General features: G+C 40.6%; 1 protein-coding gene across 1 annotated transcript; it reads left to right on the top strand.

The window, feature by feature from the left end:
- On the top strand, nt 1–25,630 carry LOC117987905 (probable cytochrome P450 9f2). The gene is made up of 10 exons (XM_069502724.1): nt 1–256; nt 531–694; nt 1,892–2,008; nt 4,228–4,433; nt 4,874–5,009; nt 7,811–7,891; nt 8,466–8,684; nt 9,031–9,128; nt 9,544–9,712; nt 25,389–25,630. Exons 1-10 carry the CDS (start codon nt 48–50, stop codon nt 25,628–25,630), a joined length of 1,641 nt encoding a protein of 546 aa, XP_069358825.1. The 5' UTR covers nt 1–47.
- The last annotated feature ends 543 nt before the right edge of the window (nt 25,631–26,173 follow it).

Here is a 26,173-nt window from a genome sequence, read left to right on the forward strand (position 1 = left end):
GGACGGACAAACACTAGTATCTATTACACGAGTGACATTCAAACAAAATGATCGTGGAGATCATAGTCTTTCTGATAACCGCTTTATTAGTGTACTTTTTGTACCTGTACAAATGGGTACATCACTATTTCGACAAGAGGGGAGTGAAGTACTTACCCGGGGTACCGATTTTTGGAAATATTTTGAAATCTACGTTTCTGAAAAATCATTTCATTGATGATTTGGATACGTTGTATCGAGCTTTCCCGGATGAAAAGTAAGTTTTTTTGTATATTTTTTTCGAAAATTGGACAAAAAATAGTTATTTGTTATGCTTTGCAAGCCTGAAATGTGATTGTTTTGCCGTGAGATTTTGTGTTGAATTCCGAACCAGCGAAGGATTCTAAGATTGAATCGTGAGCGAAGCGAGTGGTTCAAAAATAAAATCCTGAGCGTAGCGAGGAATTGAAAGGCACGAACGATTTGAAATAATTTTACCTCTTCAGAAATAATTTAAACGTAAGTACCTGCTTAGGTTATTTTTTGCTCAGGTATGTAGGCTACATAGACGGCACGGCTCCGATCCTCCTCATCCGAGACCGGGAGCTGATGAAAGCCATCACGATCAAGGACTTCGATCACTTCGTTGACCACAAGGAATTCTTTCCTGAAGAGATTGAGCCATTGCTTGGAGGCAGCTTACCTATGATGAAAGGTACACAGTTTATGATGGCTTTCAGTCAAAAGTAATAGTATAATATATCTGTAATCTTTCGATAACTTACTTGAGCCACTACGCACGCTACGCACGACTGAGTCGCCAGGCGACTCAGTCGACGGTGACCGTGATAATCTACAGGTTGTTGTTACCAGAACGCTGGCAGAAACGAAGACAGGTGATAGTACTGATGATTACTGATATGATACCACAAAAAAACACGAAAAAAATATTTAAAAAATCCTATGATTTTGTAAAAGTTTACGGTATGTTGAAAACATCTGACTGACGCTAGACGTCAACGAACGTTGCGAAAGTAGGCCACTCGGAGTCAATGCTGCTTCGTAGGCAGGGCATTGACCCGAGTTTTGCACGCTACACATTGTGGGTTTGAAAAATACTAAATCACTAAAACTACAAAATGAAACAAATGCTTACACGCCTGTATAGTTTGTACACGCTAAAATTGTAATGGTTGTTTTCCCGAAGCGAGATGATTATTTGTCGTGGTATTACAATGGATTTATAAATATAAAAAATTCAGAAATGTCAAATTTATAATCGAGGAAAACAAAAATCGAATGAGACCTTGAACCAATAGTAGTACTGCGTGCCACAACAGACGGAAACGTTTAAGTGCGGAAAGCAGCCCAGAGCGAAGAAGAAGAAGAAGAAGAAGTACTGCGTGCGTGCAGGCTAGTTTAAGCCGTATCACTACGCGCGAGAGTTTATTTTGCTCTAAACTTTTTCACTTTATAGGCAGCGCGGTTCGAGTGGATGTACCTACCTACTATTCACATTACGTCTAGTGAGTTACTATAGTTTCTCACACTTTCGAGTTGATGATATTTTTTAAATTGTTTCAAACAAAAACATTTTTACTTTTTATGTTTGACTTAAAATTTCGATAGTACAATAGTACCTACTATCGAAAGAGTACTAGTGCTGCGGGAAGACAACCACTAAAATTTCACCGTGTATAGAAGTCGTACCTAGCGCCTATGCGCACGTTGTTGCCGCGACGGGTGCGGACACGGCGACTTCCACAATCCGCCAGGCCCAGCAACTCAGTCGACGGCGACCGTGAGAATCTATAATTTATGTGGATTGTGAGTAATTCTGGAAGTCATCGTGTCTATGCGCATTATATTCTTTCAAGAACGATTTTAAGATAAAAATAATGTGTTTTGTTAGGTGACAAATGGCACGACATGCGCACCACCCTGAGTCCTGCCTTCACCGGCTCCAAGATGAGGAAGATGCTGCCGTTCATGACGGAGATCAGCGCCAACATCGTCAACCACTTGAAAAGTAAGATAGCACGACATAGTGGTGATAATTAATTGCGTAAACCATTAAAACTAAAGCTACGAGGGTTCCAAACGCGCCCAGGTCTGAGGCCGGGTATTTTTTTTATCATCCCCACTTTAAAAATCACAAAGCTGTTTGGCAACTCATTCCCAAACTGTCTTTTTATTTAAATAATCTTTTATTGTAACTCCTGATGCTGAAATCTGAACTTTTAAACCGTGTGGATTTCGAAAGTTTTGCTGGTGAATTATTTCAGGTATCAAGCAATGAGTACTTACACTAAACAGCTTAAAATAAAAGAATAAAAATACCGACTTTCAAAACCACTACAAAGTAAAAATATCTTATGTTTTTACACTTGTATCTATGTATGTATGAAGTCGGGCGAGCATAATAAAAACAGAACCTAGAAACAAAAGTTATTTTTTACTTTGTAGTGGTTTTGGAAGTCAGTTTTTTTTAATATTTTTTTTTTATAATCTAGTATTTACATTATGACAGTCATTCATTTTGAAAATTTATTCATATTTATAGAGACATGAATTTTCAAAAATATATTGGTGCTCTGTCATAATTTTAACTCTCTCGTGGTCCCATACCATCGATGTCCCATACTAATAGCCTAATAAACCAACCGCCAACCAAAAAACTAAATTGATGCCCTTGATAGCACACGCAAGGTCAACCTAGCGGACGCAAGTGATATCATCGGTCAATCACAACTAGTTGTCACTATGAATGTGATGGTTTTATAATTTGTCGATATTTCGACTCTATAATAGGGTCTTAATAAGCTTAAATCTATCACTGTTACAACGCTTAAAAGTAATTTAATTTAATTTATTTATTTTATGGAGATAAACAGTTACAATTACATAAATAATTAGTACATATATAATATATAAAACACTTAAACCTAAACAGTATCTAATGAAAAATTAATACTTATTATACAATTATAGGAGGGTATACTTATTAAAAGTAGGGCGATTTAAAGGACTGAGCAGGCACAAAACCTAATAGCAGCGGCTTTGCACCATATTTGTTTGAATTAGTTTCACAGTAAACAGAAATGGATGTGTTTATCCCATCACCATATTACATAACGCCGCGCCGGGTCCCAAATCACTTAGATGAAATAAACACGCTTGATAAACGTTCACATTAAACATTAATTGGATTTTAACACCATTGAAAATTGCTGCGCCATTTTAAATTAAGTACCCTTATTATAAATGAGAAAGTGTGTTTGTTTGTTGGTTTATTAGTTTGTTGCTTTGTCCTTCAATCACGTCGCCACGGAGCAACAGATCGTCGTTATTTTTTGCATGGGTATAGTTTAAGACCCGGAGAGTGAAATAGGCTACTTTTATCCCAGAAAATCAAAGAGTTCCCTCGGGATTTTTAAAACCTAAATCTAGCGTGCGAAGTCGCGGGCATCAGCTAGTACTCTATAATTTTATTTGAATTAGTTTTACAGTAAACAGAAATGGATGTGGATCCCATCACCATAATTGCGTAACTACGCGACGCGCGCCGGGTCCCAAATCACTTAGATGAAATAAACACGCTTGATAAACGTTCATTAAACATTAATTGGATTTTAACACCATTAAAAGTTGCTGCGCCGTTTTAAATTAAGTAATTTTAAAATTATTTTAATTTATTGATTGACGGCATTCCCATTGGTTTTATTTGTCTATCAAATTAGAAGGTTTTATTATGTAGTCGACAACGTAGTTTAGCCGCTACAGTGGAACACATAAAATATTTACAAACATACATACATACATAGACTGCTAAAATCATAACCCTTCCTTTTGGCTTTGCCATAGTCGGGTAAAAATATGTTGTTCCATACTTAATATTATAAATGCGAAAGTGTGTCTGACTGTCTGTCTGTCTGCTAGCCTATCACGGTCCATCCGTTCAACCAATTTTGACGAAATTTGGTACAGCTATAGCTTGAATCCCGGGGAAAGAAGGACATAGGCTACTTTTTATCCCGGAAAATCAAAGAGTTCCCACGGGAATTTTAAAAACCTAAATCCACGCGGGCGAAGTCGCGGGCATCCTCTAGTTATTTATAAATATTAGTTTTAGCTCCAACTTTGACAACAAATGAAGAACTGAGTAATGATTTTGTGCTAAAGCTCATTTCACACTACGGAATATAATATCGATCTATCGAGGCTTTAAATCTATCTGGTTGTCCATAGATCGTATCGGCGAAGATATCGACGTTGAGGACCTGATACGCCGCTACACGAATGACGTCATCGCGTCCGCCGCCTTCGGGCTGCAGGTGGACTCGGTGCGGGACAAGGACAACAAGTTCTACAAGACTGGCCAGCATCTGTTCAACTTCACCGGCTGGCAGCGATTCATGTTCTTCTTTACTGCTATCTTCCCTAGTTTATCTAAGGTGAGATGCAATAAAACTGGCCCACATAATGTCCATACTAGTAATACCTATTACAAATGCGGAATTATGTCTGTCGGTCTGTCAAGAAACCTGCAAGGTACCTACTTCCCGTTGACCTCGAGTCATGAAATTTGGCAGGTAGGTAGGTCTTATAGCAGACATTCGGGGGAAAATCTGAAAACCGTGAATTTGTGGTCACATAACAAAAAAAATTAAAATGTGTTTGAACAAATAATTTGTATATTACTATACCAAGTGAGATATCATATGAAAGGGCTTTACCTTTAAATTCTAAAACAGATTTTTATTTATTTTTATGCACAATAGTTTTTGATTTATCGTGCAGAATGTCGAAAAAATACGACTGCAGTACGTAATTCCCTCAGTGCGCGAATATGACTCGCACTTGGCCGGTTTTTTAAACTAGTTGTATCATTTAGAATCTTGGCGTAAATATCTTCCCGGCCAAGACAATGGACTTCTTCAACCAGCTGGTGGCGACCACGATGGAGGATAGAGAGAAGAACAACAAGGAGAGACCCGATATGATACAGTTGCTGATGGAGGCGTCTAAAGGTAAGTCAAGAAATTACTCATTAAGGCGAAATGGGATCACAAAGACGAAATGTATGCAAAAGTCTGGGCCGTCGACGCGCGAAGTCTTATCCGCCACTGTCTCGGTTGTTAAAACCGACAAAGGGTCATATGGGTATGGGTGACAGACATACTCGATATAGCTCTTCTAAAGAACATCGCCCTTCAGGTGAGTCCTTTGGAGGTGCTGTCCGAGCTAGGCTCAGACCACCGTCCCGTCCTAATGCGGCTAGGACCCCCGCCCACCGCGGCCCCCCCGACCAAAACAGTCATTGACTTCAAGAAGCTCTCAGAGCATCTTAAGTCTATAGACTCAGTGCACATCTCTCAAATTCCTGACATTATAGGTAGTCTAGATGAAGCGCATGCAGCCTCACTGCACCTTACTAATCATATCCGCGATGCTCTAAGCGCCTGCTCCCGACAGATGCCGAACGGTTTCACCCGTCGACAGTTGCCGGACGACGCCAGAGAGCTCATCACCATCAAAAACGCTAAACGTAGAGCCCATGACGCATGTCCTAACGCCGACAACCGGAGAGAACTCTGGAGAGCCCAGAGGGAGGTAAAGGCTCGCCTTGCCGAACTCCGCGACGAACAATGGGACAGGAAGCTGAGTGAGCTCAAGCCATCGCATGTAGCCTACTACAGCCTGGCGAGAGCTCTCAAAGCCGACCCTGTCTCGGCCACTCCTCCGCTTTTACGTCCCAATCAACCGCCCGCCTTTGAAGATGTCGATAAGGCCGAATGCTTGGCCGATAGCTTAGAAGCCCAATGCTCCCCGAGCACCATCTCTGTAGACAAGTCCCATATAGAACTAGTCGAAAACAAACTAGCATCTATCTTCTCTTCCGCCCCAGGTGGCGATCCAATTCTCCCGACGAATAGCGGCGAAGTTCGTCAAATTATCAAAGAATTTCACGCCAAAAAAGCCCCAGGCCCCGACTCTATTAATAACAAAACTCTAAAGTTACTCCCCGACGTATTAATCAACCTCCTGGTTGTCATTTTCAACACCCTCATGGCGGGATGCTCCTTCCCCGACAGGTGGAAAGAAGCTACCGTTATAGGCATCCCCAAGCCAGGGAAACCTAGGAACCTCCCTACTAGCTACCGCCCCATTAGTTTGCTCAACACCCTTGGCAAGGTGTATGAGAAAGTCATCCTCAACCGACTTAGGTCCGTCGTAGAGGAGAAAAACCTCCTCAACGACGAGCAATTTGGCTTTCGAACCAGACACTCATGTGTTCATCAAGTGCACCGCCTCACGGAGCACATCCTTCTCGGTTTCAACCGATTCAAAACGAGAGGCATCCCAACGGGAGCCCTCTTCTTCGATGTAGCCAAAGCCTTCGACAAGGTGTGGCACGCCGGCTTGATCTACAAGCTTTACCATCTAGGCGTGCCCGAAAGACTCGTACGTTTACTACGAGAATTTCTCACCAATCGAACTTTCCGCTACCGTCTGGATGGAACCCTATCCTCCCCAAGACCTCTTCGAGCAGGAGTCCCTCAGGGCTCCCTGCTCTCGCCACTTTTGTACGCGCTGTACACCAGCGACATTCCCAGATCCCCTCATGTTCATATAGCCCAGTTCGCGGATGACACCGCTCTATACAGCTCCGACTTAAACTACCGGAACGTTAAAGCTCGACTCCAAAAGGCAGTCAGTAGCCTAGGCCACTGGTTCCGCCTTTGGAGGATAGAGGTTAACCCGGAGAAAAGCGCAGCAGTGCTCTTTCAAAAGTCCAAAAGGAAATCACAATACAAACTTCGACAGACTGAAATAACTCTTTACGACCGCCCCATTCCCTGGCAAACTAATACCAAGTACTTGGGTGTAACCTTTGACGACAAGATGAGCTTCGCCGCGCACATTCGTAGAGTCCGCAAGAACGCAGCGTATGTGCTCTCCCGTCTTTACCCCATGATTTGCGCAAAGAGCAAAATGTCACTTCGACATAAAGTCACGCTATACAAAACGTGCATCCGCCCAATAATGTCTTATGCCTGTGTTGCATTTGCACACCTGCCGCCCTCCTCTCTCAAACCTCTCCAAGTCCTACAGAATAAGTTTATGCGTACGGCCACTGACTCCCCGTGGTACATGCGCAACGTGGACCTCCACAGAGACCTCCAACTCCCGACAATAGCTCATTACTTTAAACAGCTTTCCAAAAATTATTTTGAGAAAGCCATTAGACACCCCAACCCCCTAATAGTTGAGGCAGCGACTTACACCCCTGACCGAAACGACCCCCCAGATAAAAGACGCCCTAAGCACGTCCTTAACGACCCCGACGATCAAATCATGACCGACAATGCACCCTATCTCGTAGGGATACACAATTCAACCTCATCACAGCGTCTTCGCCGGCGAAGACGAGGTCCCCGATTTCTAACGTCACCCGGACGTGGGCTCACGCCACGGCCTCGGGGGCGTACGGACTAACCAACAAAACCGACAACTCCACCCATCCCAACGTCATCCTAAGCCGTGGTCCGAGCCTCACAGGAGGCGCCCTTAGGAGGACGTTGCCCCCCGACCTCTCGAATTATTTCTTCGAGCCCTAGGGCTCACCCCCAGGCGGAGCTTCGCGCTCGCCAACCCCCCCGGTGACGCTGTAGCGGCCAATAGGGCCTACGCAGCATAGTCAATCCGAAACAACACACACAAAAACGGGTGACAGAGAAAACGCTCTACAAAGATGAAATGTCAATCTAAAGGCCGATGTTCATCACTTTCAGCCGCGTGTTATAGTAATGTTTTATTTTATTCACAGGTGCATTAAAAGATGATACTGACGCAAGCGACGACATGACGCTCGCCGGCGACACTTTCAAACCAAAAGCAGTACAGAGGCGTAAGTTTACCGTACCTATATAATATACTAAAAAACCGGCCAAGCGCGAGTCAGGCTCGCGCACCGAGGGTTCCGTAGTACAGTCGTATTTTTTCGACTTTTTGCACTATAATTCAAAAACTATGATTCATAAAAATAAATTAAAATCTGTTTTAGAATCCACAGGAAAAGCCCTTTCATATGATAGCCCACTTGATATAGTTATCTTACTTCGAAAATTGAAACAACTAATTATTAGTTTATGACCACAATTAAAATTTTTTTGTGTGATGTAACCACAAATTCACGGTTTTCAGATTTTTCCCCGAATGTGTGCTATGAGACCTATCTATCTACCTTTCATGATTCTAGAACGTCAACGAGAAGTACCCTGTAGGTTTCTTGACAGACCGACAGACAGACAACAAAGTGATCCTATAAGGGTTCCGTTTTTCCTTTTGATGTACGGAACCCTAAAGAAATTAAACTTGTTGAGAGACATCTTTGATATTATATCTTCTAAGTTAGTTCAATCCACGCGGATGAAATCGCGGGCATAACCGAGCCGAGTTATTTATTATGTCCCTTTTTTTAGAGTGGACTAAAAGTGAACTGGCGGGCCAAGTTTTAATCTTCTTCAAAGCTGGCTACGAGAGTTCTGCTACAGCCCTGGTGATGACTTTACACGAGCTGACCATCAACCCCGATGTCCAGGAGAAATTGTACCAGGAGATCAGAAGCTTCAAGGAGAAGCACGGGGAATTGACTTACGACAACCTTAGTGCTTTGAAATACTTGGACTGCGTGATATGTGGTAAGAATATTACCTAACTAACATCGGAATAAAATGGGTAAATAACTCTACCGTCACACTGAAAGGAGCAAAATTCTCATCCCTAATATTCGAACCAAAGGAAGAATTGAAGGCCAAAACGTTAATGGTATTGTAACAGGGCTTAGTTACCCGAAATTAAAAGGAGCGGCTTTAAATAAAGAAGCTTTTCATATTATGATGGCTGCCAATATTTCGAAGAGAGATCTTTCGTTTCGAAGAGGACACGTGATGACGATGATGGTGATAATGATGATGAAAATTTACAAACTATAAAATAATGACGTTATGTTTCAGTCATTAAGTACAATACTTGTGTGAATTCCAGAAACGCAAAGGAAATGGGCAGCCGCTCTTATCATGGACAGGGTTTGCACTAAACCCTATGAGTTACCCCCACCAAGGGAGGGCGGCAAGCCAGTGCAAGTAAGTTACCCTAAAAGGTCCATTAGAGATGTTGACGACCTCTCTGGCGCAGTGGTGAGCGCTTTGGTCTTATATGTGGGAGGTCTCAGGTTCGATTCATGGCAGGCACAATTTCGTTCGTGCTTCAATCACGTGGCAGTGGAGCAACGGATTGACGTGATGCTTTGCATTGGTATAAATAAATAAATAAAAATCTTTTTTATTCAAATAAACTTTTACAAGTACTTTCGAATAGTCGGATGCATCTACCACTGGCTCGGAATGCCTTTCCTACCGAGAAGAACGTATAAGGTATAGTTAAAGATCTGGAGAGTGACATAGGCTTCTTTTCATCCCGGAAAATCAAAGAGTTCCCACGGGAGCGAATAAAATAAAAAATAAAAACTGATTTACCCACATTTTATGTTATTTACAGTTAAATAAAGGCGATGTAGTCTACAATCTAGTCAACTCTGTCCACATGGACGAGCAATACCATCCCGACCCGACCAAGTTTGAACCAGACAGGTTCTCCGAAGAGAACAAGCACAACATCAAACCTTTCACCTACATGCCCTTCGGCATGGGACCTAGGATCTGCATCGGTAAGAGTTCTCTACATAGTCTCTCACTTGAGAGTTTTTCCCCGTACGGGGATGGTTCTTACGGAGAGAAAAATTAAAAATATTTTTTAGGCGGTACGAAGTTCGCCGGGGCAGCTAGTTGTTTATATTACTTTGTATAATCTTGTTTTTTATTTATACTTGTACTAATTTTGTTATGTTTCGTACTAATAATAAGTATATTTTTTTTTCAAAAGCTTGTTAATTTGCTTGGGGAGCTACCTGTGCATCTGTGGGCTTCTCCCACTAGTGGGTGAAACGGGAATTCGTATTTCCCCGTACGATTAAGCGACTTTGAGTACGGCTGTCAATCAACTTATTTAATTCTAAATGACCGCGGCGCGTGCGCGAACGGACTCCCTTGAAAAAGGACTCCGGATGGGTTCGAAACTAGTCGGGCTAACGTCGACTAAACACGTAAGTACAGCCGGGACAGATATTATTTAGAATGGAAATCACTCACGGTAGTTTAAACGCTAAAACAACTTATTTAATAATCAGTCATTAGTACTCAAAAATTTTGTATATACTCCATGTCCAAGCCTTACGATAGTTGGGGAAGATTCTAATGTTAAAGACCATATGCATAATCTTTAAAGAAACTGCTCTTGCTGCCGTCACGTGTCACTGTACTACCCCGTGTGTTTCCAAGTCGCCAGTTGATGAATGCGTATTTTTATTATTCCATGGTAGGTAGGCAGTGTCGGAGTGTTTAATGCGCAGCTCGGTAGAACATGGCGGGCGGGCGATGTATGGGGAATTTCCGTCTTAATCCAATTCTACCCGCAAATTGCAACCCCATGGGATATTGACGTTGATATATAAAATATCAAGAAAGGTTTCGTTTGCCGTGAAAATGCTGAGGCGATTGAGTCTTAGTGCAAAAAAATATTTAAGTAATTAAATGTGAAGGAAAACATCGTGAGGAAACCTACATGCCTAAAAGTTCTCCATAATGTTCTCAAAGGTGTGTGAAGTCTTCCAATCCGCACATGGCCAGCGTGGTAGACTATGGCCAAAACCCTTCTCACTCTGAGAGGAGACCCGCGCTCTGTAGTGAGCCGGTGATGGGTTGATCATGATGATGATACTGCACGACACTGTGTATCTGGGGTGTGGCATATCAACGGCAATTATGGTGATTTACACAACGGCTGGCAACTTTTATATTTACCGCAGCAAGATAATGTGTACTCATTTGTCATTTTACATTCGGAATGGGTTCATTTGGATTTTTATTGGCGTATTCTTGCCATATTAGCTCTATGTACCTATGTCCTTCTTCAACGGTTTTATGTCCATTGTTTTTATTTAAGTAGGTCAGTGTGACGTATAGTCCGTACAAAATGACTCCTCACGCGCCATGTTAACGTTATAATATGTCAATTGTCATGTCAAAAGAAGGATTAAAAGTAAAATTCTAAAATTTGTGCGAATCTGGGAAAATTCAGAAAATTATCTGTCAGGAACAAATATGAAGTAAATGACTATTTTTGACCAAAGTTTTTATAGAAAAACATGTAGATGCATAAATGTTATACCCGCAAAACTTATTACCATAAGCCTTCGATGTACGATAAGTCTACTATTTTCGAAAAATTAACTAAAATTTGAATTTTCGCGTCTGGTTGTATCAAATTACCTTAATTTCGCGCAATGGTCGCGAGCTCCTCAAAAAACAACACATAAAGACAAAAGACACCAACTAAGTTATATTATTAAGTTAGTAGATATAGAACGCCACGAACAAGTTTCAATTTAAGTAAAGCGATTCAATTTCACACGACGCTGGCGATGAATGGCGTCAATTTTAAACTGAGATTTAAATTAGGGCTTCCTTAGTTTACCGACTGGGTGGCGTGGTGTAGGAGTTAACTTTTAGATCTGATGAAATACTATACAGTTCTTGGAAAACTTTACAGTGCGACAAGGCTCTCTTGGCACTTGAATGGCATTGAGAAGGGGGCGCTGTTGTAGAACAAAGGCTTAGACTGTTCAAACAAGAACAAAGGGGACACTTGACGGCAACGTTAGTTCCGATTTTCGCCACGCGCCAAGATCTTGTCGCGCTGTACTTTTGGTTACGTCATTTACACGGGCATTGGGCTCGCAATAGTCCATGCATCATCATCATCATCATGATCAACCCATCGCCGGCTCACTACAGACGGGTCAGTACGGGTGTCCTCTCAGAGTGAGAAGGGTTATAATGCGGATTGACTTCTCACACCTTTGAGAACATTATGGAGACTCTCAGGCATGCAGGTTTCCTCACGATGTTTTCCTTCACCATTAAAGCAAGTGATATTTTAATTACTTAAAAACGCACATAACTCCGAAAAGTTAAAGGTGCGTGCCCGAGATGGAACCCCCGACCTCAGATTGGAAGGCGGACGTCCTAACCACTAGGCTACCACAGCTTTTGTAGTCTATGCTTAATGCTAGTAACTAGTTAGTACCTACTAGAGTTTTAGGCGCAATGTTTTGCCTTTGGCCAAAAGCGCCGCACAAACGAGACCCACGCATTCTTTTTGTGCGGATCTCGTAAACCCTAATTAGCAGCTAGGATTTTTAGTGTTCCTAGGCTTTGCAATTGCCGCCGCGTTTACAGCTATTGACGTTGCAAATTACACGGGCCGGGATTCGTTAGCCGAAAATAGGGAATGTTTTTCGTATTTTTCCCGTTAGTTTGGAATTTTTGGATTCTTTTATTTATTATTTTAGAGTCTAATTTGCCTTTCAAAGTTGTTTAATGAGAGAGAACCTTTATAATATATCTATTACATACAAGTCATACATACATTTGCATGTAAAAAAAAAATTATCACTAAAAATTTTATATTTACAAAAAATATACGCCGTCCAAATAGATATATATATATATATATATATATATATATATATATATCTATATATATTTGGTATATATATATATATTTGGTAGTCTAGTAAGTCCTAATACCCTGGTTATTCATGAAATATTAGACCAGAATAATTTCAAACTTTTTACAAACAATGAATTAAAAAAAACGTTGAAAACCTTGACTCGAATTATTTTTCTTCAACGAACAGGTACAGATCTTTCATTATTAAATACCATAGATCAAAATTATTATTGATCAGAACAGTCTACGCGAAGATATAGAAGAAAAGTTGCAGTCAGTCGGGACTGCCGACAGAAGTGGAAACTTAAAACTATGAAATAACATTGGTTTTTATTTGGATTTTCAAATTAATTGTACTAGTAGTGTCAAAAATTATAGATAGATAGGTATGTAACCTATTATTATCTAACACGCATAATATCATAGGCGCAACCATAGAGCAGAAATTCTGCTCTATGGGCGCAATACATCATACTTAGATATAGCTACAGATATACTATTAACGTTAGCATGTCGGTGACGCAACCTTGAAGTTATCGCTCTTCCCAAAATTGCCCTACGCGCCTAACAAAGTTTTCACTTTTTTTTTTTTTTTATTGAGATACAAGTTAGCCCTTGACTGCAATCACACCTGGTGATAAGTGATGATGCAGTCTAAGATGATAGCGGGCTAACCTGGAAGGGGTATGGCAGTTTTTTTTTTTTATTAAACCCATACCCCTTTGGTTTCTACACGGCATCGTACCGGAACGCTAAATCGCTTGGCGGCTTTGCTTCAATAAAATAAAGCCACCTTCACGCCTAAATCCCGACCTATATTATAAATGCGAAAGTGTGCTTGTTTGTTGGTTTGTCCTTCAAGTGATTTTTGCATGGGTACCTACTACCTATAAATTTTTTTACAAAAAAAATAAAAACCGACTTCGTTACATAAACACTAAAAATTGAAAAATAATTTAATTTATTACCGAATATATTATGTATACAAGAGTTAATATAGTTCCATAATAATACTTTTTGGTGCCGGTGCCAATTAGCTTTAGCTGCGCGAATCGTCTAGACTTCATCTTTTTATGGGACTCCACAATGGCACCTCATTGGCACCGACCCCAAAAAATATTATTATGGAACTATATTAACTCTTGTATACATAATATATTCGGTAATAAATTAAATTATTTTTCAATTTTTAGTGTTTATGTAACGAAGTCGGTTTTTATTTTTTTTGTAAAAAAAATTTATTTCACAATTTTTAGTGGCCCCATGGAATTATGCTATGACTGGTTAAAAATCTACTGTTTACTAAGCTATTACACTGATCGCGAGCAATTTACTCTTATCCGTTGAGGAGTTCCAGTATCTATCTTCGAAGATGTTCATCAGATCTTCACCAAATTGAAATGGGACCAACTTTGAAGTATACCCTTTCAAACAAAAAAAGAATTTTCAAAATCGGTCCAGGCGTTTTTGAGTAATCGGGGAACATACATAAAAAAAAATAAAAAAAAAAAAAAAAAAAAAAAAAAAAAAAAAAAAAAAAAGATTCCGACGAATTGAGAACCTCCTCCTTTTTTTGAAGTCGGTTAAAAAGTAAAAGACCTGGAGAGTGACATAGGCTACTTTTTATCCCGGAAAATCAAAGAGTTCCGACGGGATTTTTAAAAACCTAAATCCACGCGGACGAAGTCGCGGGCATCATCTAGTACTAAATATTTTGTTGAAATACTCAACGCGTAAATAATTCACCACGGATCTTTGAGGATGTAATGACGCGTAGGATTTTATTTTTACACACAAATATTACATTACTTTCATTCGTGAGCATTTGCCAACATTTTTCGTCTCGCTTGAATTAATAAAGCGCTGCGAATGTTTCAATATTATTGATACATAAGTGTTTACATGAGTGATTGCTGAGAACCTGTCAATTGCTGTTATTAAGTTGATAATAAAATATGTCTTTTATACATATTATTTATATTAATAAACTAGCTTATGCGCGCGCGCTTCTGCGTGGACTGCACAAATTTATAACCTCTATTTCACCCCCTTGCCTACGATTCTAGAATTTTCAATTTTCTGAATTTCTACATTTTCTGAGGATGCTTCGGTGTCGGGGCGAAACGTGCTTCGAGTGTGTTTTGGAATTTGTGTAATGCTGCGTGCGTATTGCTTGCCTGGTGGCTGCTTTTTCTTGCATGGTTAGCAGTGGGAGGGCGGGCGGTGCATTTCGCATGCTGCATGTTGCATCGTACAGATTCGACCTGCTTCAGCGGATTATAGCAAATTAAGCTTTTGGTTCATTGTATATTCTAGAATTACTTGTTGTTTCTAAAAAACCTTAAGGTGTCCCGAAAGACTAGGCATCAGCTTCAAAGTAAGTTTAAAAACAAATTTAGACACTGGTAAGTTACGTAATGGCGGCTACCTGGAGCGGGGGTTGAAGGTAGAAGTCCTTTTTGGTTACGAAAATGATTTAATTAGGACATTCGTGTCGACGTTAGGACACGAAGGCCTTTACTTGACTATATCTTATCTAAATTACAGTACTACTTATGCTAGATTAATGCTACCTTAAAACTAACTCTATCGATTTTATATCGATTTCCCCTCTACCGTTCTGTGGTCGGTTAGCACCAGAGATCACGTACAGAGGTGGCTGCAGACCTTGATGACTCTATGTGCCGGAACGTGATGAGATGGCATATTTCCACACGTAGCTGGGCTGCTGGACGACATGTTAGGTCCCCCGGCGATGCCTGGGTTTTATATAGATAGGTAAGGATAGCTGTATCCGTAACTGGTACCTATACTTTCCGTACATTTTTTGGGGCGCTAAAAATGTGAAAAAGGTGTCTTTTTGTTAGGATTTTCATATTTTATTATGCGTTAGGGGAGCGTCGACGTATTTCATGGTTAAAGGAGATTTTGTATCGTTGCGGTGAGGGAATAAATAGCTATAAAAAGCTGCGAAGAATATTTTTGTCATATAAATCATGGTGTTGGTTCTATCGCTTTTTTGTGGGACCTTTATTGTTTAATCAGATGGTCTATATATTTTTTTCATACCGATAGGTATAGTACGCGACAGGTCGAGATGGCAATCGGGGTGTGAGGCGTCACCTGCGCTCGCCCGCACCGGGTTAGCACGGGGGCTGTGCGAGTGTGCGGGGCGTCCCACCACCTCATACCCCTATTGCCATCTCGACTTGTCGTGTAATATACCTACTATGTTAGCCTGTGACTGCAATATCACCTGCTGGTAAGTAATGATGCAGTCTAAGATAGAAAAAGATTAAGAGCGGGGGCACACGATGCGTTGCGGCGGCGTGCGGCGCCCGAGCGGTGTCGCTGCGTTCGTCACATAGAAATATCTGTGGCATGTCACACGATGCGCTCCGGCACCGCACCGGACTTGCAACCACCGAGACGAGGCGGGGAGGGGTGAATGCGTTGCGACGTCGGAGCGGCACCGCTCAGTTTTTTTTAGCTGCTACGGCGCGGGGCTGCGACATAACAACGTTGCGGCGCCGCACCGCTCGTGTGCCCGCTGATACGGTGAAATCTTTGCGGCGCGGCGCCGCAACGCATCGTGTGGCCCCCAGTCTCACTTAGAATTGGTATGGCATGGCAGAGGCAGTAACGGAACGACGTGATTTTTTGCATGGGTAGAGTTAAAGACCTGGAGAGTGGCATAGGCTACTTTTTATCTCGGAAAATCTAAGAGTTCCCACGGGATTTTGAAAACCTAAATTAACGCGTACGAAGTCGCGGGCATCAGCTAGTACCTTATATTTACTCGATACCTCAAAGGTTAAAGGAGCTGACTGAAAACCGAAAGGTCGCCGGTTCAAAACCCACCCATTGCACTATTGTCGCACCTACTCCTAGCACAAACTCTACGCTTAATTGAAGGGGAAAGGGGAATATTAGTCAGCATAATAAACTTCACTAATACTGTTTAAAAAATTAAAATAAAAAGTACTCTGTAGGTAGTCGGAAAAAAACGTAAATGGCCACGAGCGACTAGAGCAAGCAACTTTGGTATTGACAGCTGACAAACAGAATTCGCTCGCTTGCACAAAACGTATGTCCGTCCGTCCCGAGTTCCCAACGTGGTCCCGACAGAGGATGTAAACTTTTGCGCCAAATAATTTAAATTTTATATTAGTAGGTATTTAGTAGCTTAGGCTACGTTCAGATGACAAGCGCTTAACGCGCGTTTTGATAACGCGCGTTTACAACTACATACATTTTATTCAGGCCGTACACATGCTAACGCGCGTTTTAATTAAGCGTGCGTTGAACGCTGCGCTAGCGCTCGACAGTTGTCAGCGCGCGTTGACGCGCGCTTTGAGATCATGGGATTTCTATGTCACCGTTCAGTTGAGCGCGCGCAATTATAATACTCTTTGGTGCGCGCTTTCGACGCGGATTGACGTATTTTAGGGTTCAGTACGTTCAGAAATCGTTCGAAATGGAAACCGAAGCTTCATCCATCCATCCTCGACAAATGCAAGAACTCTACTGAACCATTAGCCGCGGCAACGCACGTTCAACGCCTGATCAGCGCGTGTCATGTGAACACCGTAAAAAAAATTAGCGCGCGTTGAACGCTGTCATCTGAACGTAGCCTTATGCTAGCGACTTCGTCCGCGTGGACTGAACAAATTTCAAACACCTATGTTACCCCCTTTGAAAATTTAACATTGAATTTTCAAATATCCTTTCTTAGCGGATGACTCGGCCATAATAGATATCTGCGTGCCAAATTTCAGCTCGATCCATCCAGTAGTTTGAGTTGTGCGTTGATAGATCAGTCAGTCAATCAGTCATTCACCTTTTCCTTTTATATACCTATTTAGAAATAATGTGTTAGTTACGTTCTCAGTCAGTTTACGTTCGAAAACCTGCCTGTGTTGTGTTGGTTTAAACCTGCGGGCGGTGACGCGCTCCGAACATGACTGCCGACTATCCACAACTGGGACAGACTGACAGCTAGCTTAAAAACATTGTACACTAGCTGATGCCCGCGACTTCATCCACGTTTTTTTTTTTCCCACCATAAAGCACCATTATAAAATGGTAGCTTTATTGCTACTACCATCTAGCCTATGGGCTAATAAGTAATATTATCTAGCTTCATCCACGTGGATTCAGGTTTTTAAAAATCCCGTGGGAACTCTTTGATTTTTCGGGATAAAAAGTAGTACTATGTCACTCTCCAGGTCTTTATCTATACCCATGCAAAAATCACGTCAATCCGTTGCACCGTTGCGACGTGATTAAAGGACAAACAACAAAGAAACACACTTTCGCATTTATAAAGGGTACTGATAATAAGGGTATACTTACTGATTATATCATCTACAGCGCGCGGCAGAAAATAATGTACATGTTGTCTCTGTCACTCATACCTATGTGACTTTTTTCGGTCTCAACGACCGAGACAGTGCTCTACACAACTGCTATCTCTTTCTAAAGGTCGATGTTCATTATTTTCTGCCGCGTACTGTTAGGTATATCATGTACAGTGCGCGGCAGAAAATAATGTACATCGACCTTTAGAATGAGATTTCGGCTTTGTAGAGCGTTGTCTCTGTCACTCATACCTATGTGACATTTTTGGTCTCAACGAAACCGCTATCTCTTTCTAAAAGATCGATGTACATTATTTTCTGCCACGTACTGTATGCTGTATTATAATTGAAGTGCCTAGTAGCTTTTACCAACTAACTAACAGTTAATTAAATAATTAACGTACGCATTTTACAAATTTTTAATACTACGAGCATATGAATTGTGTGGTAAGACAAATTAAATCTATGTAAATATATAATAGGATTAACTGACTGACTGATCTATCAACGCACAGCTCAAACTGCTGGATGGATCGGGCTGAAATTGGGCATGCAGACAGCTATTATGACGTAGGTATCCGCTAAGAAAGGATTTTTGAAAATTCAACCACTAAGGGGGTGAAATAAGAGTTTGTGTGTAGTCCACGCGGACGAAGTCGCGAGCATAAGCTAGTCAAATCATATGTCGGAGAATCAGATCCAAATTTTTTTTAATTACCCAACTAGGAGACATATTATGTGTGATATAGCCTCAATAGCTCAACCGGTAAAGGAGTGGAATGAAAACCGAAAGGTCGACGGTTCATACCCCGCCCGTTGCACTATTTTCGTACCCTTTTTTTTTCGAGGGGTAATCTTCGGAAGATACCCAATCGGGTTTTGTGGGATTTCTACCCACTAAAACCCCCTCGGTGGCCCTCCTCAGCGCGTTATTGAGAGGCTCCGGGAACTCTAAAGAACGTACGCCGGTGCCTCTCTCGCGCGACGCCCGTTGCACACATCCTGGAGAGAGTGCAGCCACTGGCGACCTCGAAGTCCTAGTGCCAGGGATTTTGTCAGGCTTAGTGGACGCTTAGTTGGAGAGGAAAGGGGAATATTAGTCATTTAACATGGCTAATATTCTTTTTTAAAAAAAGATATGGTTGGAAGAAGACGGACTGAGTACTTCTCTTGTAAAATAAGCTAAAATACTTCGAAATATGTATAAAGAATTTAAATCAATATTGTAATATGTCGGATGTCGATGTAAAATGAGTCAATGAGCACGCATTACGGGAACGCTTCCACGTGTGAAATTTCCAATATGGCGTGAATGAGTTAATGAGCTTGACTGCGACCCGTGCTATATATTGTGCGCTGATAAATGGTGACAGTTGCTCGAACTATGTAGTGTGGGAGAAAAGAATGTGACATAATATGTATTATGAGTTCTCAGAGTTCTCCGCGTTTATACACTGAACCAGGTCGAATCTCCTGAGGATACTCCGGTGTCGGGGCGAAACGTGCGTCGAGTGTGTTTGGGATTTGTGTGGGCTGCATGGTTCCTGCACGTTTATCAGTGGGAGGGCGGGCGGTACATTTCGCATGCTGCATGTTGCACCATACAGATTTGACCAGTTTCAGCGGATTATAGCAAATTAAGCTTTTGGTTCATTTTATCAAATCAAATCAAATCAAATATTCTTTATTGCACATGTGGGTATGTATATACAGATGTTACAGTTATTAAAGTTTCACCACAAAGAGCCATATTATAGCATGCAAAAAAATAAAAAAATAAACCAACTTCAAGTCACTAACTCAGTACTAAGTCACTCAGTACTCAGTAGTACTAAGTCAGTACTTAAATTACAATTGAATTATCTATTATTACTTATCTTTATATAGTTAATAATAAGATATAAGATACTATTAGACTGAGAGATTAGATAAGGCTAGCTTTAAGTTTTATTGTATTAAAAAAAAAAAAAAAAAAAAAAATAGTACCTACTAACTACACCTGTAAAAAAAAAAAAAAAAAAAAAAAGTTAATAATTATATTTTATGCATACATACTAGATTTAACAATATAAGACAATACAATTTTATATCATGGAAAGTAAAACAAACGCCTGATTCTATACAACATTCTCCGCGTTTTGTTTTCAGTATACCTACTCATTTCTAGAGCGTGATAATCTTCTATCTTAACAATCTTTCAACATTTCGCGTTCAAGAATCTAATAGCACGATATAAAAGCACAGTAACAGCAATAAAGTGACCCAAATCCCCAATATCAAAAATAGTGCAGTGTGCAGACAATTTTCCAATTATCGCGGAATCGATACTAAACTTGTGGCGTTGAGTGTAACTTGTGGCGTTGAGTGTAACGCGGAGATCATGCCGCCGCATACTGATACAAGATCACCACATTTTAAAAGTGCGGTCGCATAAATCAAGAAATTTATGGATATGGCAAGATTTTTCTAAAGTAAATCCATAGTTATCCCCATGAAAGGCATTTGCTACTTAACCGTAACTTAACTCCTGTCAGAACGAGAAAACCATAGTCCAGCATACTGGCCAAGTGCAGATTCACAAACTTCACACACCTTTGAGAACTTTTTTTTTTAATTTAAAAAAATCGAAATCGCTCGGCTGAAATCAGACCTGGTGGCAAATGATGATGCAGCCTAAGATGGAGCGTGCTTGCCTAGAAGATGCCTATTCACTCTTGACTTGAAGGTACCCATATTAATTATTATAATTGGAGGGGAAAACTGATGCTGGAAGAGTGTTCCAAATCTTAGCGGTTCGGATTAGAAATGAGGAGGCAAATCGCTACAGGATATTTTTATTTTATATTTTACGTTTTTTTATCAGTAATCATCAGTACTTATCACCTGTCTTCGTTTTTGCTTTGCTAGCGTTCTGATTACACCTTGTATTTTATTTTTGAAAAATTCCTGTCTTATCCAAAAATTCGACACTCTCCGTAACGCTTTTAAAAGAGAGCCTTGCTTCTTGGAGCGTGTTGAATTTTTAAAGAGTGCTAATTGGTTTACCTTTTAGTGACGACATTGCACCTGTCTCCGGGGCATTGGACTCTTTCTCTTCTCTATTTTTCTATCTCTTCTACTTATCTCTCACAGCTTTTGAACCGTGTGTGTTGCAAATCAAATCAAATCAAATGGTTTATTCAAAATCAGTACCCTTATCATAAATGCGAAAGTGTGTTTGTTTATTGGTTAGTTGGTTTGTTGATTTGTCCTTTAATCACGTCGCAACGGTGTAACGGATTAACGTGATTTGCATGGGTACAGATAAAGTCCTGGAGAGTGACATAGGCTACTTTTTATCCCGTAAAATCAAAGATTTCCCACGGTACTTAAAAAAACTAAATCCACGCGGACGACTTCGCGGGCATCAGCTAGTAAAATAAATAAATAAAAGAAGTTTCACTTCAAAACTAAACGATGTTCTTATTCACCTAATATTAGAGTTTCCAAGTGGCCCGGTTTTTAAAAACCTAAATCCACGTAAAGTCGTGAGCATCAGCTAGAAAATCAGATTCAGATTCAGATTCAGATTCAGATTTATTTATTTGCTTTCATGTACATTTACATTTATTGATGGTGGGTGCTTAAAGCTAAAAGCTAAATACATGAGACCCTGTCAGGGTATTGCAAATACAATTTTAGGTACAATAAAATGGTAAATATTAAAGATACAATACGAATAGGATTAAAATTATTAAAATTATCATTACTAGATATTAAATATTATTCATTTGCATGCTTATATATTATTATATTATGAGAATGTTGACTAGAATTTATTATAAAGCAAGATTAGTACAAAATAAAAATAAGGTCAAAGTATAGTAGTATTAAATAATTGCTGTCATGGTCTGATTAAGTCTCTGTCAATGGAATAAAATATTTAAAAATAGTTACTGTAAGAATTTAATTTAGTTATGGTTATGTTGCAATTATTTAATCTTACAAGGTCTTATAGTTAAATGTCAATATCAGATGTCATTTACAGGTGCGTTACGCTATTGAGGTTTATGCAGTTAGAAATTCTTGTATATCATAAAAGCATTTAAGTAGTAGCCATTGTTTTAATTTTCTCTAATAATAATTAGAAAATTGTTTTAATCAAATAAATATATAAAAGAAGTTTCACTTCAAAAAATAAACGATGTTCTTATTCACCTAATATTGAAGTTTCCAAGTGGGCCGATATTGAATGGGTGGCATAAATCCTCGCGAGTCGGAGTCTAGCTGCCACTACATATATTCGCAATATTTGACAACAACGCCGTTCCGACTTTTTACGATTGTTTTTATTGCGCATTCTCTTCATATTTCCTAAACTTTGCTTGAGGTCGCCATGGTTTGTGAATTATAAATCGGGACAACCATCTGGGCGATTGCGGCACCTCGATTGCGGGAAAAATGCATCAATCATCATTACAATCGCAATCGTAGTGATTGGCTGAATTTGTGCAACTCTTATTGCAACAATGCATTGTAGCCAATAGTAAGCGAGCATCAACCAATCAGAGATGATTGCGATCGTGACATTGTAGCTGTCATTCTACCGCAATCGAGGTGCGTCCAAACTTCCAAGTAATATGGGAACACGCAGTTTGGGTGCTCACATCTCATACCCAATACGGTATTTGACAGCTAGTCATCAGCAGGGCGATTGTCTAAAACCTGCATCAATCATTATTACAATCTCAATTGTTCTGATTGGCTGAATTTGTGCGATTCTTGTTGCAACAATGCATTGTAGCCAATAGTAAGCGAGCGTCAACCAATCGGAGGTGATTGCGATCGTCACACTGTAGCTGTCAAACTACCGCGGTAGGCCTGCAGTAACTTTTTATCAAACGTCAAAACGCCCGCTTAGTATGCGAGATTCTATGAAATACCGGTGTGTGACGTCACAATCATTTGACGTGCTTTTTTTAGTTTAATCGATAATTTAAAATGGTTATTACACTTAAAACCAACAAAGGGCGTGGATTTTACGTATTTTGGAAGACCCTCTATTTAATAATCACTGATAAATAATTTGTTTTTGATGTAGTCAAATACCCAATTAGCGCGCTCTCAATAGTACTTAGAATGTCGCGATTCAAATGTCAAATTCGTACGAAAACATATCCAAAGTGCGACTAGCATAATATAGTACGCGACAGATCGAGATTGCAATCGGGTTGGAAACGCCCCGCACACCCCCGTGCTACCCAATTGCGAGATAGTGCGGGTGGTGTGCGGGACGTCCCCCCGCCTCATACCCCGATTGCTATCTCGACCTGTCGCTTAGGTATGTTTTTTATGCCGTTAATTATGGTTTCGTCCTAATAATGTCACACTTGATGGCGAATCTACCAGGGAGTAAGAAGTTTGTGGAATTACGCCGTGTTGTGCCTTGGAGGGTGAACTTGGGTCCTTTGAGCGTATTATTGCTATTCCGCGTCTCATTTGTAATTGCTCCTCGCTCTTTATTTGAGCGGGATTCTGTTATATTTTTGTGGTGTTTTAATTAAGACGTAAATTTTGGTTTGTGGTACTTTTTATTAATCAACTAGCTTATGCTCGCGACTTCGTCAGCGTGGACTACAAAATTTCAAAACCCTATTTCACCCCCTTAGGAGTTGAATTTTCAAAAATCCTTTCTTAGCGGATGCCTACGTCATAATAGCTATCTGCATGCCAAATTTCAGCCCGATCCGTCCAGTAGTTTGAGCTGTGCGTTGATAGATCAGTCAGTCAGTCAGTCAGTCATTCAGTCAGTCAGTCAGTCAGTCACCTTTTCCTTTTATATATATAGACTTCCAAAAAGGAGGCTCAATTTGGCCCGTTTTTTTTTTTGTTATGTATGCAGGTACTACATCGATTTTTTTTTCTCTTCTTATTTTTGGACCTCGCTCGTAGGTGTCTAAAAGGTATGTAAACCCCGCATCAATATCTATATTATGTAGTCTGTAACTGTAGTATTTGTTTTTACTTTTCAAATTACATACAATTGTTGTTTAGACTTTGCCTGTATCTAGAGTTATGTACCTAATATTTTTGTTAAAAATATTCTTTCTCTTATATTAAACTAAAAATTTCAAAAATTTAAAATGGTCTTGATACTGCTATTACCTACTTGCTATAATTTAAAGCTGAGAAGCAGTGATAGCCTAGTGGTTAGGACGTCCGCCTTCTAATCGGAGGTCGGGGGTTCGATCCCGGGCACGCACCTCTAACTTTTCTGAATTATGTGCGTTTTAATCAATTAAATATCAAGGAAAACATCGTGAGGAAACCTGCATGCCTGAGAGTTCTCTATAATGTTCTCAAAGGTGTGTGAAGTCTACCAATCCGCACATGGCCAGCGTGGTAGACTATGGCCAAAACCCTTCTCACTCTGAGAGGAGACCCACGCTCTGTAGTGAGCCGGTTATGGGTTGATCATGATGATGATGATGATGGTACTATAAATGCCCCGATAAAAATGACGATGTCAAAACAACTGTTCTGTTTGGCGGCAGTGTTAGTTGCGTTCAAAGAAGTTTTGCTTTAAAATACATGAACACTCCAAAACGCCTAAAGTCTCGACAATCATAATCTTTTATGTGAGACTGAAAACGAAACTAGAAACTATTTCGGCCGTGTAAAGTTATCTCCTCAATTGCTGGCCGGTTGAGGCTGGAATTAATGGGTTTGCCTGGAGCAAGACGCGTCTAGACTCTAGACCACCCTATGTACACGTATTATGTGTTGCTCTAGTAAATTACTCTGACGATTCAAAACCACTTGTAAAAGTTTATTCGAATAAAAATTCTATTTATTTCTAACTAGCTAATGCCCGCGACTTCGCCCGCATGGATTTAGGTTTTTTAAAAATCCCAAAGGAACTCTGTGCTTTTCCGGGATAAAAAGTTGCCTATGCTAATTTCCAGGACCTAGCTACCTCTGTACCAAAATTCATACAAATTGGTTAAGCGGATGGCCCTTTAAGAATCCCGTGGGAACTCTTTGATTTTTCAGGACAAAATGTAGCCTATGTCCGTCCCTGGGATGTAAGCTAACTCTGTACCGAATTTCATCAAAATCGGTTTAACTGTTGGGCCGTGTAGCAGACAGATAGACAGACAGACAGACGGAAAGACAGACAGACACACGCTCGCATTTATAATATTAGTATGGATAGCTGTAAAGACCTCAACACAGCCCAAGTTAGGAGTAGGAGAACTAGAGTAACCGACGTAGCTCAACGGGTTGCGAAGCTGAAGTGGCAATGGGCAGGGCACAGTTCGTAAAACCGATAGACGTTGGGGTCCCAAGGTGCTCGAATGGCGACCTCGCACCGGATGGCGCAGCGTTGGAAGACAGCGTATAAGAAGATATTAAGATATTATGAATAACAAGTAAGAGCGGGGGCACACGATGCGCTCCGGCGCCGCGCCGCACCGGACTTGCAACCACCGAGACGAGGCGGGGAGGGGGGAATGCGTTGCGACGTCGGAGCGGCGCCGCTCTGTTGTTTTATTAACATACTGTCCAACGCTGCTACGGCGCCACTGCGACATAACAACGTTGCGGCGCCGTACTGCTCGTGTGCGAAATCTTTGCGGTGCGGTGCCGCAACGCATCGTGTGCCCCCAGTCTAATATGGTTAAGCGTAAAAGTTTCCCAAAATAAGGTTATTTCCATGAAAAATGTAATAGCGGCCTCAAACCTCGTGTTAATAAAACCAGCAAAATATTCGGAAAGTGTTTAAGCATGTTTCCAGGGCGGCCCTACAGCGCCCGGGGGGCAGCAAGGCTTAGAATATAAGGTTATGAATATTTCCTATTAGGCAAAAAGCCCCGGCTATGAAATAAAGACTTCCTAACGAAGTTAAATGGTTTAGTAAAAGTTTTACGCTGCCGTACAGCCATTAGAGTCGCGAGAGATAACTAACGAATGAGAGTTTGTATAACTACGTAAAAGTTCCATTTATAAAAACTTAAACTTATTAAAAAATCGGTATTTACAGTGCTACAAGCCTTGTCGCACTGTAAATGGCACTTGAATGACATTGACAGGGGGGCGCTGTTGGAGAACAAATGCTTAGAATATTCAAACAAGAACAACTTGACGGCAACGTTAGTTCCGATTTTCGCCACGCGCCAAGATAAAACTGTCGCACTGTAAGTAGAATTTGTACTACC

This window comes from Maniola hyperantus, chromosome 13 (genome assembly GCF_902806685.2).
Source record: "Maniola hyperantus chromosome 13, iAphHyp1.2, whole genome shotgun sequence".
Classification (NCBI taxonomy): Eukaryota; Metazoa; Arthropoda; class Insecta; order Lepidoptera; family Nymphalidae; genus Maniola; species Maniola hyperantus.